Source organism: Agrilus planipennis, unplaced genomic scaffold (genome assembly GCF_000699045.2).
Source record: "Agrilus planipennis isolate EAB-ADULT unplaced genomic scaffold, Apla_2.0 scaffold434, whole genome shotgun sequence".
Taxonomy (NCBI): domain Eukaryota; kingdom Metazoa; phylum Arthropoda; class Insecta; order Coleoptera; family Buprestidae; genus Agrilus; species Agrilus planipennis.
The window spans coordinates 22,000-39,074 of record NW_020439137.1 but is presented as its reverse complement, the minus strand read 5'-3'; the positions used below and the strand labels follow the sequence as shown (position 1 = coordinate 39,074).

Below are 17,075 nucleotides of genomic sequence, written 5' to 3'. Positions count from 1 at the left end.
ATCCGTGAAAGTTCCTTTTCAACCAACGATTTTCACGTACGTATTTCGGTGATAGATATTGATATTGATGTGGCGGTTTAAATAAAAATACATTTATGTCTTCGTTCGAAAGATTGCAAACGGATACTTCTTTTGCCACAAATTGATTATTGTTTGTTTTAAAACCTTGTAAATCAACGATTACAGACTTTTCCATTATATTTTTAAAACCGTGCAAGCATGCATCACTAAACTGTTTTTGAACATTACTATCTACTACTGTACTTTTTTGATATTGAAAACAGAGAATAATAATAATAAACACATAAAAATAGGTCACATGATACTGATACGAACTTATGACTAATTCTTATCAGCTGAGGGACCTTTATCAGTAAAATAAGTGGTTGAAATGTGTTTATGTCCACTTTTTGTCTTCATATACTCTGTAAAATTGCAAGGAATACAACCCGTATCAGGTTCATCAGTTTCACCATTACATTTAGGGCACCTGTATTTAATTTTAACGGGCATTTTTTTCTTTTCTTATGAATTACGCACAACACCTGTGAGTGGATTGTAATTTACAAATCTTTCGTGTATAATTATATAAACAATACGCCGACGTTTTAGCAGCTACATCTTCAGCAGTTTCAAATTCTAATCGAATATCAACAGCACCGTTTTAAACCGTTTCATTTTGGTGTGAGCAATCAATTACCGCTAGCGGTGCACGTTTCTTAAACAAATCTGCTGTAAGAACTAGTTCGGCGCTGTTCTTATTCCAATAATACGACTGTTGAAATTTGCTATACATTTGGTATAAAATTGCAAATTGATTTTGTCGATAATTAACATTGATATTGTCATATGGATAAATTTCAGAGTTTAAATATAATTTGATAGACTTCAAACTGCAATGANGTTTTTCTTTTCTTTTTTTGTGTACATGCAGACAGATACATACGTAAATGCATACATATTACTATCTGCTGATTACAGCACATCCTTCGTGCTAAGAAACCGAAAAAATAACTACTTATATTCACCTTTACATGATATTATACATAAAATACCAAAGTGTGCTAGAGAAAATGTAAAATTATTAAGATCTTTTTTAAAAAAAAAAGTGGTAAACTATTGGTTTTTCTTTTTTTTTTTTGTGTACATGCAGACAGATACATACGTACCAAGGTAAATAGTGGCCTGTGGAGCAGGCCCCCTTTCTACTGTGAATAATACGTGAACGTACTCCCCAGGGTAGATAGTGATGCTTACATAAATAGCACCAGGGGAGGTTGTTCCTTTTTAATAATTCCCTAAAAATTTAAAATTATTACTATCAAATGTAAATATTGTTTTAACTTACCTCTAGAATGGTATATTTACCGATTATTAGATTTCTAACTAAATCAAGTAATTCTAAAAGAAGAAAAAAAGTTAATAATAAACGCACAGTCACTAAAGCAACCATCTTACCTTCACCACTCATGATGAAATAAAAAAATATATCGCTAACCAAACAGAACACTTTTTCTTAAGCAAGGAAACAAAAGCGGTAAAATAGATAAAGTAAAAACTTCTGTTGCGTCTGCAGCAAAATTACATGAAACTAGAATAAAACATCAAGACTAACAGTTTACCTTTTGTACAATTTTGTAATGTAAACTGCGCAATAAGGTCCCCAAGATAATTATTTGTCTTTTTTTGAGCTAATTTGAACACTTTTGTTCCAATATCTGGCCATTCGTTTATTAGGCAGATTTCTTTATGCGGAAAAAGTTGTTTGAAATCATCTTCCAACTGCAATATAACCGAAATTATGAAGTATTTTTCCTCAAAAAGGTCTCTGCATATCAATTGTTAGAATTCAACAAGGAACATTCTGTTAATTGTACAATTAAATCGGAAACTATTTTTAAGGCATAACTATTATTTTAAAAGTTAATAATATAAATACGTAGAAGTAAAACCACGTTAATGGAAGAAACCTACCAATGTGAATCCTAAAGGTAGATTCAAACAAGGAAATGGTTTGAAATACTCAAAGATAATTTTTTTGTAAAACAGTTCTACTTTGAAAAGTACTTTTCCAGCGTTCTTTTATCTCAGTAAAAGGTTCTATATTATTTTTGAGTTACTGAATGGCTTCTTCTTCAAGCGTATTTTGTTCTGTAAGTGCCGAAATTGTAAAAACATCATTATTTTGTAGATCATTTACAACTACATACATACTTTTAAAATTAATACAATTGTGTTGTTGTAGTACAAAATAAAATAAACAGTCTTACTTATATTCTTGTTTGAAGATGGTATGAGTCCATACTTTTTATAATTTTTACGTAAATAGCAGTAGGCAAAAAATAGTTTACCCCTAGCAACTTTGGATTTCCCTTTATTATTAACATATGGAACATAATAATTTTTCGGGGCTTTCATAGGGGAATATATCGTTTATTTCGTTGGCTAGTTGGCTAGTAGAAGAGATTCTACAATAAAAGTGCAACGTTTGTATGATAAAAGTAGTTTCCAAACTTCAATTCACTTTTTATAACTAATTCAGCCAATTTATTTCTCAAAAAATACTTATCTGTGCCGTAATTGGCTTTAATGATTTTTCCTTCATAAGTCGTTTCAATTAAACGCGAAACCGTCTGGAAAATAATGAGGTACCCACATGTAAACTCCATGTAAGAAAATTAAATTTATCGAGGAATCATTACTGCTTGAAAATACAATGTAAGGAGCATTTAGAACGGCTTCATAGGGAGACCCGTCACCACCGGTGTGACGGTACATGTCGATGAGAAAGAACGAGAAATATTAAAATGTAAAAGGGGTGGGGGGTGTAAATACGGAGGGGGTGTACATACTTCTGACAATAGGGGAATCATAAATATTTTCTATTTCGTTTGTTACAATTTCACTGTTTGAATTTAAATGTGACCTTATCTCAAATGACTCTAAAATTGTTAGATTTGTACTTTTGTCTTTTATATGTAATTTTTTCCTATTGTCGAACTTGTGTCCAGTTTGTTCTATATGGTTCATAAAACTAGACTTATGATTATAATTTTTACAATGTTCATTGATTCGATCTTTAAACGTTCGCCCAGTTTGGCCTATGTAGATAGAATTACATTTATTGTAAGTTAATTTATATACCCCACTTTTTAGGAATAAATCTGTTTTGTCTTTTCTATTGTTAATAAATTTAAATAAATGGTTTACAGTTCTGAAAACTATCATGACATTTTCTGTTTTTATTTCTTTAAATACTTTAATGGTAGAAGGGCCTGAATATGTTAAAGTATTAAATTTAAAATTTTTAGATGTGACATAAGGGAATACACAGTCTAAACTTAATTTCTTTTGTTTTTTAAAAACTAATCTATCTATAAGATTTGTCTCATAACCGTTACTAAACGCTATTTGTTTTATAATGGCTAATTGTATATTAAAGTTGTTTTTGTTTAAAGGTAATTTGCACAATCTATCGATCATACTTTTAAACGCAGAATGTTTATGTTGTATGGGGTGGCAAGAATTTTTATGTATTGTTGTGTCAGTATGGGTAGGTTTTCGATATTCCGATATTTCAATTTTATTATTTTGTTTTTTTAAATTCATATGTTTTTCTTAATGACCGGGTTTTGTAAAGCAGACAACCTAAGTAACGGATTTTAGTCAATTTTTATTTGACGTTTCGGCTCCTTGGTTTTGGGCCATCTTCAAAACTACAATAAATAAAAATAACATTTACATTGTTGAGTGAAAATGAAACAGAGTTTTTGTGGAAATTATAACTGACCATTTGTATGTTCTAATTACAATGTATTTTCTTTCTTTGACAGAGTGTGTTTTTGCAAAAGTATAAAATTCGTCGTTCGACTGCTGAACTTCGCATTTCGGGCGGAGATAATGCTCCGCCCACCGCGGCCCGCAAGCGACAGCCCCGAACGAACGTGACAAGAGCTCGACATGTTAGCAAAGTAAGTCTCTTTTCAGAAATTTCGTTTCAAAATATACGTCTCCTGCTGAAATATCACTTGGTGGTCGATAGGTTTAAATCAGAAAGGTTGATCTATTGACATACAAATTTTTCAGAGTTAAGTGGGTATACAGGGTAGAAAGTATCGTATTACTTCTAATATCGTTCCTAAAACATAGGCTCATACTGTCAAAGATGAGGGTGCAAAATATGTTATTGCTGTAGAAGGATTTTGGAAATGTCTTGAGTACTTTACAGTGTTGGTTGTGTAACTAATAAATTATAAACGCTCAACGTGTGTCTGTGTATGTTTTAGTATAATGTGGTGGTAAGAAATTATAACGTGATGCAGACAGTTCGATTTTGAAATTTGTGTGAGTAAGAGGTAAATTGTGAAAATGAGTCTTCGACAAGTTAGACAACTTTCTACATCTTCTGAAGATGAGAGTTTTAATCAATCGGTTTTATGCCAATTCATAGTATTGAATAATCTACTATATAAGTACGAGCGAACAATTAAGACAGTTAACCAAAATAGTAAGTCAATTAACTCTTTAACCGCGGGCGACGCGGAAATCGCGTTATCCGCATCTTGTTAAATTTGGCGAGCCACGCTATTACCGCGTCGCATCTATTTTTGAAGAGTTTGTACGTCGGGAAACGCTTATTCCCCGTCATATATGTTTCTTGTGGGGGCATGAAATAAGTGAAGGTATTGTAGTAAAAATTTAGACGAATCACAACAGACAGGCTGGATAATTGTATCAGTAGTGCATGTGCAAGTTTCTGCATGTTCAGAATATACGTACATAAATAGAAGAGCGCAATGTTTTATCCACAATTATTCTTCAATATTATTTGAACTATATTTCAAGGAAATTATGAATATGTCGAAACATGCAATTTGTTATGATAGTGAAAGTGGTGAGGATGAACTCCTGTTACAATCTTACAGTAAAAATATTGAAAAAACATATAGTGATTCCGAAACGAATGATCAAAGCGTTAATTTAGCATCGAGTGATTGTAATAGTTCGGATGAATAATATAATTAATAATAATTTTGAGTGATAGCAGTGAGGAATCTGATGCAGAAGAGGAAGGCTTTTCAAGTGCGCGCATTTGGAATGAAATTGATCAAAATATTATTCCTCCTGCTCCGTCACATTTTCTTTTTACATCAACACCTGGAGTAAACACAAACCTAAACGAAAATGCAAAACCACTTGCCTATTTCGAAATATTCATAGATGATGAGCTAATTGGTATTTTGGTAAGTGAAACAAATAAATACGCCAACCAGGAAACAGCGCAACAAACAACATCCTAAATCAAAGAAGTGGGTGAATGTAGATACTGCAGAAGTGCGAGTATTTATAGGCGTATTGTTATTACAAAGTATAGTTCATTTACCTGAACAAGAATAGTACTGGTCAAAAAGAGAATCAATTCGTGTTCCTATTTTTGCAAAAGTTATGTCCCGAGACAGATTTAGACTTATTATGAAATACTGGCATTTTTCCGATAATTCGACTTTCAACCCAGAATCACATCCCTGTCCAAAATTACGTAAATTATATGAAGTTGTAGAATACTTGCGTTTGAAATTCATAGCAGTATTGGTTCCCAAACAAAATATTACTGTGGACGAAAGTTTGATGTTTTTCAAGGGAAGACTTGACTGGATGCAATACATTCCTATGAAAATATCTCGATTTGGTATAAAGTCATACTTTTTATGTGAATCGGAATCAGGTTATACTTGGAATTTTCTATTGTATGTTGGTAAAAATACGTTGTATACGTAAAAATATGAAAATTACCCTCTATCAAACAAAACTGTTTTATATCTAATGGATTCATTACTAAACAAAGGGTATTGTGTTACTGTTGATAATTTTTACACGTTTCCTCAACTTTCTGATTTTCTTCTAACACATAAGACAGATATTTACGGTACACTCAGATCAAACAGGAAAGATTTGCCAACAGGTTTTGCAAGCATAAAATTAAAAAAAGGGGAAATAAAAGCTTACCAAAGAGGAAAAGTGACCGTGTTGAAGTGGCAAGATAAAAAAACAAAAAAACAGTTTGTGCTTTGAATACAGTGCATAACTCATCATCGTGCACTCTCAAACTTACAAACGGTCAAGAAGTGGTAAAGCCTCAGCTAATAATTGATTACAATCATACCATGGGGGGCGTTGATCGAGCTGATCAAGAACTATGAGACCACCAGAAAACAGCAAAAAAAATATTATAAGAAAGTAGTTCGTCATCTCCTCGACAAAGCATTGTTCAATACATTCGTAATATACCAGAAAAATAGTAAAAACATTAAAAAATCATTTTTGAACTTCAGGCTTGAAGTTATTGAAGATATTTTTGAAAAATATTCCTCCGAATCCAATCAAGAAGGAACCTCGAAGAAGGTGTGTAGTGTGCTGCACAAGAAAAGGTAAAGATGGTAAAAAAATAAGAAAAAAAAACAGAACTTGGTGCGAACAATGCAACGTAGGACTATGTATGGAACCGTGCTTCAAAATTTATCATACTCAAACAATTTTTTAGAAATTAACGCGATAATCACGTTTCCCGCATATTCTGTAGATTATCTTAATAAATTTTTTGCTTTTTTCTTCATATTTATCTTTTATTTTTCATATATCCCCTATGATTTTTTTTTCTAATGTAATAAATACATAAAATGTTCCCGCGGTTTTTGAGAAAAAAATGAAAAAAGTTCCCATGGTTAACTGACCATGTATCGAGCACATCATCATCTGCATCGATCAATCCAAGGGACTGAGAGACAAGTAGTTTATTTAGAGAAGATGTAATACCTGTGTTTGATTCGAAATATACGAGCCACTCCACTGAACGATGGATCCATAAAGTGGATGAACTACAGGAAATCTTTAAATTGGACCGAACGTGGGACAATAATGCAGATCATTTCCAAATTGTCGGGCCTGGCTTTGCAATGGTATAAATCACTGCCTTCCTTAAATCATTTTTAGGAAAAATGGAAAGGAATTCTACTGAAAGCATTTGCTACTCGTCAAGATTACAATGTCGCGTTATAGCAGATGATGAATAGAAATAAACTACCGGACGAAACGTATTTGAAATACTATTATGAGAAATTAGCATTACTATAAAAACTGAAAATAACGGACGAAAAAGCAGTCATGTTTAATTGGTGGTCTAAATGATAGTGTAAAGGAAACTACTGTTATACCAGGGAATTACCAAACTCCTGAAGATTTACTCAGTCTACTTAAAACTGTAAGAACAGGAAAAGAATCATAAAATAGACATACAACAGTTGACAAATTTACTAAGAGAAGATCGACATCTTTTAAAAATAAAAACGAATTCCGTTGTTTCATGTGTAAGAAAATGGGACATGTTGCAAAAGATTGCCGTAGGAATAAAAATAATAATAATAATAGTAGTTGCTTTATATGCCCTAAAAGTGACCACAGACCTTTTCAATGTCCTGAAAAGAAGACTGGAAATAAAATTGGTGCATATAGTAAAAAGATGTTATGGCTAAACGAAGAACCTGTGAATGCTATATACTACAAGAACGCGTGGATTAATGGAAGTCATATGAAAAGTTACGGAGATTAAGGAAGTGCATGTAACATAATTCGGAAGGACATTGTAAGTGCTCTGAAATTTAAAGTTATTCTAAAAATATTATTACTCTGAAATGTCATGGAAATGGTTTACTTCAAACGCTAGGGACAGTGAATTTCACATTAGAAATTGACCAAGTAGAAAACTGAAAAAGAAACTTTTGTACATGTGATAAATGAGCATCAACAGGCGACTCCATTAATAATAGGACAAACTTTTACGGAAAAGCCGGATATTTTAATTAATCTACTGAAGTACAAATACAGTTAGAGTATGATAAACCGTTTATGTATAGGCCGAAATGAATGAGTGCCGTGGAGAAAGAAAATGGAGCATTGCTAGAACGTCTGAAGAACAGTGAAAGTAATGTCAAACACTTAGAAAGCATGTTTGGAAAATTTTTTACAGCTGATCAACTGAAAAAAATACTCCATCCCGAGAATAAAACAATTCAGTGGTCACGAGAAGATATCGCGTCAGCAATATCGTTACGCAGTGTTAGCCCTAAGGCCTATCGTTATTTAAGGTCACATAACTACCCCTTGCCTGCACTATTAACTTTGGGTAAATGGGCTGCAAAATTTTCAGTAGAACCAGGAATGTTAAATACTTTAATGAATAACAAGTCATGCCAGGTGAAACAAATAGAAAAATTATGTATTTTGTCATTTGATGAGATACATCTCTCAAACAGAATAGATATAGATAAAAAAGAACAAAAAACAAGTGGTCCTCATAAAAACTGTCAGACAGTATTTGCGCGTGGTCTTATTGATAATTGGAAACAATCAGTCGTTTATGATTTCGATCAACCAATGACTAAGGATATCTTAAACTTTATCATTTCAAAACTTTATGAAGCTAATTTCACAGTTGTTGGCATTGTAAGTTGTTTACACGTTTGAAACATATTTTGTATATTTTAGTCATAATTGTATATTTCTTTATTTGTAGGTATATTTGTTCATTTGCATATTTGTTTCTTGGGTAATTTGTATAAATTGTATCAGTTTACATTATTATTTGTAATTTCAAGAATCTGCCTTCAGCAACATTTCCAAATTATGTTCAAGTCCTGCACTATTGTTGTGCAGGTACCAAAGAAACGTATACGATGTATTTCCAGGGTTGGTAAGGTCACCACCCTAACAATAGCTGTACAGCTTGAACCAGTTTCAGCTGGCTCATTTCGTAGTAGGGATGACAATTTATATATTAAGAATTTTAGTAAATCGACAGCATATTATAATAATCATCAATAGAATATTATTCAATCGACATACAGAACATTATCATTAGAACGTAATCAATCAATTGCAATCATCGCCAACATTTAGATCTATTTAACATATTTTACCATCATAACATATATTTAGGCGAGTTCTTCATAAACATCCAATTTAGTGTGCACTTGAAACATTTTTAATATAGTTATTTTTATGTTTTGTGTGTGTTTTTTTTACCTTCGAGTGCACTGGTCCTGCGAGAAGTTCTTTCTATGTGGTAGTAGTAGCAGTATACCGACGATTGTAATATTTTTTTACATCGTCACATCACGCAACATAAGTGATATAGGTACATGCAATACAGGGCTTTGGTCAAAAATTAATATTGTACATGACAAAAATTGTTTTTTCCCTCATCCGAAGAATGATTCATTGAAGGCGTTTGTATTTGCTGATGCTCCTCATTTAGTCAAACTTATAAGAAACCACTTACTAGATAATGGATTTTGGGTGCGAGATACGCTTATTGATAAAACTTGTTTTGAAAAATTGCTGGAAATATCCTCATCGGAACTGACATTAACTCACAAAAACACTAAATTTCATTTTGAGGTACGTGGCTCCGAACGACAAAAAGTTAATCCTACTGTTCAATTACTTTCCAATTCCGTATTAAAAGCTATCGATTATTCTGGAAAAAATAGTCCAATGCCACCAAATAGCCCTTGGAAACATGTTTCAGAATTCACTCTTTTAATAAACGATTGGTTTGATTTGTTAAATTCACGATTGAAGTTTGTAGGAAATAGGAAAATAAAAAATGCCTTCGGTACAGATTTGGAAAACCAGAAAAAGTTATTGGAACAAGTCTCGGATATAATTCGTCACATGACCGTAGGGAAACATAAGTCTCTTATTGGCTTCCAAAAGGGGATGTTGTTAACAAATATATCACTGTTAGTTATATGAATACCTTCACGTGAATTACAATGTAGAATATATTTTAACCTCAAGGTTAAACCAAGACGTCACTGAAAATTTCTTTTAATACATAAGAGGTATAGGAGCCACCAATGACCATCCTCACCCTCTGGATTTCAAAGATGGTTTATATTAGGTAAAAATTCCGCTGAGTACGGATTCAAATTACCTATTCTGCAGTTCAAGTCTCCCCCGATAAAGGTAGGAGTACCCGGGTAATTAAAAGAAAGTAACAAAAAATTTTCATCGAGATCATTTAAAGTAGGTGTGATTTCATTCAACGGAGGAATATAAACAAAAATCAGTATAAATTCAACTGTTTGGAATTGGATTATACATATAATAAAATGTTTTTTTGACTCAATAATTTTAAGTGTAATTTTTTTGTTATCATAAACATTATAAGACAGCCACTAGGCCTCCCGAATCTACTCAGTCGAGTTACCGAACTAGCTACAAAACCAGTGAAAGGATACGGTACAAACGAAGGGTTGTCCGAAAGGCAAGTTTCGCAGACGCAAAGTATATCCGAGTAAGTACGCCGAGGATGTCGCCCAAGTTCTTGTAGCCTTGCAGGTTCCAAAAGATAAGGTTGAGTGTAGTTGGATTTGATCCTTGAACTGCATCTTGATTGTGGATTCTCGGAGTAGCGTGTTGCCCATGATCAGTGGGTTCGCGGGTAACTCTTGACAGATCATGGGACCTGGTGCAGAAACCGTGGGGTGCACTACCGCATTGACAGTTGGTGGAAGTCGCGGGGTGTAATCCGTGAACTGCGCCCTGTGTAGGCGACTGAGACCACAGTCCCTGAGCTGAGGATTGTGATGTCGCAGCAATTCTGTTGTAAAACCCGTGGGTTGCAATAGGAGAGGTGCCCTGGGTGGTAATGAAGGAATACAACCCGTGAGTTGTGTTCTGCTGCTTTGGGGGAGGCAACGCAAAATATTCGGTGTACGGCCTGTGTTGTGAAATTGAAGCATTAACGGGATCCGAGATCAATGGATTGCGATGTCGTTCGGAGTCAGTAACAACGGCCTGTTCGCTAAGTCGTAGTTGATTAGTGTAGAGTGGGGTAGGGATCCGTGGAGAAGTGACTTCTCTAGATAAGCGCCCAGCTGTCCGACGTGACTGCTGGCTGCTGAACTCTCCCAAAGGCTCATGTCATGTCTCGATTGCGAATATCGTTTCGCTCTCGCTTTGCTCTGTTTGATCTGCGTTTAGAAGCCAATTCACTAGCTTCGTTGGTTTCGATGATCCTTTAGAGGCGTGTTCCGCAAATTTACGTTTATTTATAGTTGATGAGAATGAAGTCTGGGTGTTTTTCTGCTTGGAAGGGGTTAGGATTAGTCTGTTTTGTGATAATAAGGCATCTTGTTGGCGAGGTAAAGTGTGAGAAGGCTTGGTTGGCGGTATTTCGGGCGCCGAACCACGTAGAAGATTAGCAATTTGATTTGAATCGTACACAGTTTGGCCGATTAAGATGTTGTTTCCTCGGATTTTTGGTGCAAATCCTTTCTCCCTCAATTCAGGGAAAAACTGTAGAAGTATCTTTCTCTGTTCCCTCTCCTCCCGTGTGAGATCATCTCCTATTGCTAAACCAAGGTTCCGCAGCTCCTTTGTGAAACGAAACATTTCATTTCATTTGTCTTGAAGCGAATTGTATGAAAACAGGCCGATTACCGATGACTTTGCCTCGCCTGGCTACCGAAATCACTACATCATTAGTCACTTCACTGTTTACACTGTGTAGGGCTTTTATAACGTTGGTTCGCAAGGACGCATTTATTTCCTCCACATCGGGTACTTTGAATAGCATCAGATTACTCGCACGATCTCTGTTTTTAAGATTATCAATTTCTGTTTGTAGATTCACGATTTGGGATTTCATGGCGTGTATGTCCTCGCATATTGGTTTAATTGTAGTAGTTTTAGCTCTCACGGAATCCATTTCACTATCAATTCTCTGCACGTGGCCTAAAATTTGATCGATTTTTTCTTCCATGGTCAGGTTCACTGGAAGTTCAGCAACCGAAGAAAGGTGTCCCGTCGCCATCTCGTCTCAATCCCGTTGAACTCACTTTTCACGAAAAGAGAAATAAATAATACGACATTTCACACTTTCGACTCAAAATTCGGTATATATTTTCTCTGATATGAGGCGGAATCAAAACACGTCCGTTCGCTCGAAAGGTCAAAGTCGAACTCTGCTACATAGCTGGGTAAGTTTAAACATAAATGTTGTTTGGGATCTCCAACAAGTATAGCAGCTCCTGCAGAAAAAGACGACCGGTAAATTTCATATCTAGAGGTGGTCTCTTAAACCCTAACGACGATTTGCGTAAAACTGCTGAAGTACTTGAATCCGAGTTCGGTATCATGCATGGTACCTCTTTGTCTAAAGAAAATAATATTTTCAAAAGATTAGCCGACAGAACGATATCCAAATTGGGAAACGATTGTAGTATACCTTACGAAGTTATTTATTGTTTAAGTCGCACGCGGACCTACATTAGGTTACGAGATCTTAATAAAAAAATTAGTTTTCAGAACTATAAAAAAAACTAGAAAAAAATATGTCAAAATTTACCAATTGTAAAGTTTAAATTCAATAAATCTTTATCAAATCTCACTTATTCTTTTTTATGATAGATAACTATAATCTTACCCTGAAAAAGCCTTGTAAGCCTAAGGCAAAAGGTAGATGTGTTGATTATAAAATTTAATAAAAAAACCTTCACTCTAGAATTGCTTTTATCTTCATTGTTTAATAACATTAACCTTTCGGACGTCTGGTGGGGTCTGACAAGCCCAGATATATACGAAACGGGTTGTAATTCTTCAGCCAATGAGCAATCGGTCTTAATATTCTAGGTAGCTGCTCCAATCGATTCGTTCTTACTATGGTTATTTGTGCTCAAGCAAACGCAGTGTATAAGTATTCTAAATAAACAATTGGGCATGCTAGACCCCACCAGACTCAATACCCAACTTATTATTTGGTAAGAAATCACACAGGTTTACCTGTTATAACTAAAATAAACATTGATAGGGTCTTCTTAAAACTATTTCTTAGAAATTTTTTATGTCGAAAATGGAAAGTTTTGAACAAGAACAAGCAAGGCTTCAAGGTTTATGGGAAGAAGTTCAGATAGATGATGAAAATGAATTTCAAAGTAGTGATGAAGGAGAAATGGATAATGTAACTGTAAGTGACCATAATAGTGACACAGATCAGGATATTACTGATGAAGAAACTGATGAGTCTATCAATAACATCGGACTATTTTATTTGGGTAAAGATAAGATAACGAAATGGGATAAGCACCCACCTAGACCAAATATTAGAAGAGGGCCACAAGATATCATTAGAATGCAGTTGCCGGTAGTAAGGGGCTCATGCAGGGATAGCAAAACACCTATGGAATGTTGGAAACATTTTTTCACTGACAACATTATATCAGAAATCATAACTCACACGAACCAAAGAATTCGACAGAAGGCAGTTGGTTATGGAAAACGAGAGCAATATAAAGTAAACGAGATTGACGAAACGGAATTGCTTGCTGTATTTGGGCTTTTATATCTAGGAGGTGCCTATAGGTCTGGTCGTCAAAATTTGAAAGATTTGTGGGCCATTGACGACACTGGAATACCTATATTTAGAAAAACTATGTCTCTCCAACGATTTACTTTTATTTTGTGTTGTTTGCGTTTTGACAATCATAATACTAGAAATGATAGATTGCAAACAGACAAACTTGTACCAATTAGAACAGTTTTTGACACATTTGTCCACAACTGTAAGCATACATACTCTCCTAGTGAATATCTTACTATTGATGAACAACTGCAGGCTTTTCGCGGTAATTGCCCATTTTGTCAATATATTCCCAGCAAGCCTGCAAAATATGGGATTAAAATATTTACCTTGACTGACGCTAGGACTTTTTATACAGTAAATATGGAAGTCTATGTAGGCGTTCAACCCGAGGGGCCATTTAGGAAGAGTAACAAACCCGAAGATATAGTTCTTAGGATGATAGAACCAGTATCAAAAAGTGGTCGTAATGTCACTTTTGATAACTGGTTTACCAGCTACAGTCTAATGCAACGATTGCTGCGAGAACATGGCCTAACATCTGTGGGTACTGTTCGTAAAAATAAAAAGGAACTGCCACCATGCCTTGTGTCTACGGCAGGGAGACCATTACCTTCGAGTATGTTTGCATTTCGAAAAGAAATCACTGTGGTGTCCTATACAGCAAAAAAGAACAAAAACGTGTTAGTATGGTCTACCTTTCATCACAACGATAATATTGATGGTAAGACCGGAGATAAACAGAAGCCTGACATTATCAGCTTTTATAATTTAACCAAAGGAGGAGTTGATACACTCGACAAACTTTCAGCTACTTACAATGTTTCACGGAATTCCCGTCGGTGGCCGCTTACAGTTTTTTACTCAATACTTAACGTTGCAGGTATAAATTCCGAAATTGTGTACAGAAGTAATACCAACAATTATATCACAACCAGGCGACAGTTTATGAAAAATCTAGGAATACAATTGACTACTAAACATCAGGAACATCGGCTACAAAATCCTAGGCTTCCTAGAAGTCTCCAATCACAACAACAACAAGATACTTCATCCAGAAATGGAAGAGAAGCGCCAAAAAGAAGACGTTGTGAATTCTGTCCGCGTACTTCGGACAGAAAGTCACAATATTGTTGTGTAAAATGTGAAAAAACTGTTTGCATATCTCATGCTAGTTTTTTTTGTTCTGACTGTTGTAATAATACCAAATAAATCAATTTGACGCTTAAGTAATTAAGGTTTGATTATTATAAGAATTACTGTTATTTTTAATTTTAGATGTATAATAAACGTTGTTCCTCAGGTTTAAATAGTTTAATTTACTTAAAGTAGTAGAACTACTTCTACTTTTGACCAGAGTCCGTTGGGCCTGTCAGACCCCACGAGACTACTCTTGTCCGGTTAAATAACCAGACGTCCGAAAGGTTAAAATCCACCAAACAATTAACAAAATATAATGTATACCAAATATTTGCATGATCCGTATTTATTAACAAACATTAAATACGGGCCAACTCAACATGCATTGTACGTACGCAATCTTTAGCCTTTGCTTCGCAGTAACGTCAGATGTCGGCAGAGCCTAAGCCTAGCGATGCGCATTATATACCGGTGTAAGTGTATCGTGGATCTCATCAACGTTATATATATTGTTAGGCGTATATTTGTACTTGTCCATAGCTTCTTCTAACAATGTAAAAAATCTGTTGACACTTTGTTTGTTAAAGCCCTTCAGTCTTGCAAAGGACGTGCCAGTGAGTTGGCGAAAAGAAAGATTTGGATGGCGTTTTAAAAACAATCAAAACCAAGTTTTACTCGAGTCAACTTATTTTTTTGGGCCAATTGAAATGCCACTGACATTATATCTCGTCGAGTCAATCCAAACCCTGCTTCCTCCATCCGAAGAACATATTCAGCTAAACCATTTTCTAACTCAGTGGGAAGTGTTGCTTTTCTCCCATGTTTCATATTTGTGACTTCCAGCAAAGGCGTATTTTGTTTTGGCATAAACGAATGAGTGTGGTTTTCGGCATACCATAGGTTTTTGACGCTTTCAAATATCCCATTCTTTTTTCTTTAATAGCTAATATTGCCACGGTCATGGAGTCTTTGACCCATTGTTGTCTTTTGCCTTGTTGATGCCATATTCTATTGTAGGGATATAACAGTANACCTAAGTAATGGATTTTAGTCAATTTTTATTTGACGTTTCGGCTCCTTGGTTTTGGGCCATCTTCAGAACTACAATAAATAAAAATAACATTTACATTGTTGAGTGAAAATGAAACAGAGTTTTTGTGGAAATTATAACTGACAATTTGTATGTTCTAATTACAATGTATTTTCTTTCTTTGACAGGGTGTGTTTTTGCAAAAGTATAAAATTCGTCGTTCGACTGTTGAACTTCGCATTTCGGGCGGAGATAATGCTCCGCCCACCGCGGCCCGCAAGCGACAGCCCCGAACGAACGTGACAGAGCTCGACATGTTAGCAAAGTAAGTCTCTTTTCAGAAATTTCGTTTCAAAATATACGTCTCCTGCTGAAATATCACTTGGTGGTCGATAGGTTTAAATCAGAAAGGTTGATCTATTGACATACAAATTTTTCAGAGTTAAGTGGGTATACAGGGTAGAAACTATCGTAGTACTTCTAATATCGTTCCTAAAACATAGGCTCATACTGTCAAAGATTAGGGTGCAAAATATGTTATTGCTGTAGAAGGATTTTGGAAATGTCTCGAGTACTTTACAGTGTTGGTTGTGTAACTAATAAATTATAAACGTTCAACGTGTGTCTGTGTATGTTTTAGTATAATGTGGTGGTAAGAAATTGTAACGTGATGCAGACAGTTCGATTTTGAAATTTGTGTGAGTAAGAGGTAAATTGTGAAAATGAGTCTTTGACAAGTTAGACAACTTTCTACATCTTCTGAAGATGAGAGTTTTAATCAATCGGTTTTATGCCAATTCATAGTATTGAATAATCTACTATATAAGTACGAGCGAACAATTAAGACAGTTAACCAAAATAGTAAGTCAATTAACCCTTTAACCGCGGGCGACGCGGAAATCGCGTTATCTGCATCTTGTTACATTTGGCGGGCCACGCTATTAGCGCGTCGCATCTATTTTTGAAGAGTTTGTACGTCGGGAAACGCTTATTCCACGTCATATATGATTATTGGTGGGGCATGAAATAAGTGAAGGTATTGTAGTAAAAATTTAGACGAATTACAACAGACAGGCTGGACAATTGTATCAGTAGTGCATGTGCAAGTTTCTGCATGTTCAGAAGAGCGCAATGTTTTATCCACAATTATTCTTCAATATTATTTGAACTATATTTTAAGAAAATTATGAATATGTCGAAACATGCAATTTGTTATGATAGTGAAAGTGGTGAGGATGAACTCCTGTTGCAATCTTGCAGTAAAAATATTGAAAAAACATATAGTGATTCCGAAACGAATGATCAAAGCGTTAATTTAGCATCGAGTGATTGTAATAGTTCGGATGAATAATATAATTAATAATTATTTTGAGTGATAGCAGTGAGGAATCTGATGCAGAAGAGGAAGGCTTTTCAAGTGCGCGCATTTGGAATGAAATTGATCAAAATATTATTCCTCCTGCTCCGTCACATTTTCTTTTTACA

The 17,075-nt window shown here is 34.8% G+C and overlaps 1 protein-coding gene and 1 long non-coding RNA gene across 2 annotated transcripts; both read right to left on the bottom strand.

Moving 5' to 3' along the window:
• Window positions 1-3,059: 3,059 nt before the first annotated feature.
• LOC112905418 lies at window positions 3,060-3,614 on the bottom strand (the record flags this gene model as incomplete). Its single annotated transcript, XM_025977806.1, has 2 exons — window positions 3,396-3,614; window positions 3,060-3,164 (listed from the first exon to the last, which is right to left on the bottom strand). Coding segments are annotated over exons 1-2 (319 nt in total), but the record flags the coding sequence as incomplete, so codon positions are not given.
• Window positions 3,615-3,618: 4 nt separating this feature from the next.
• Window positions 3,619-15,726, bottom strand: LOC112905419. The gene is made up of 2 exons (XR_003231761.1): window positions 15,594-15,726; window positions 3,619-3,648 (listed from the first exon to the last, which is right to left on the bottom strand). It is a non-coding gene; the product is annotated as an uncharacterized LOC112905419 (long non-coding RNA).
• Window positions 15,727-17,075: the final 1,349 nt, after the last annotated feature.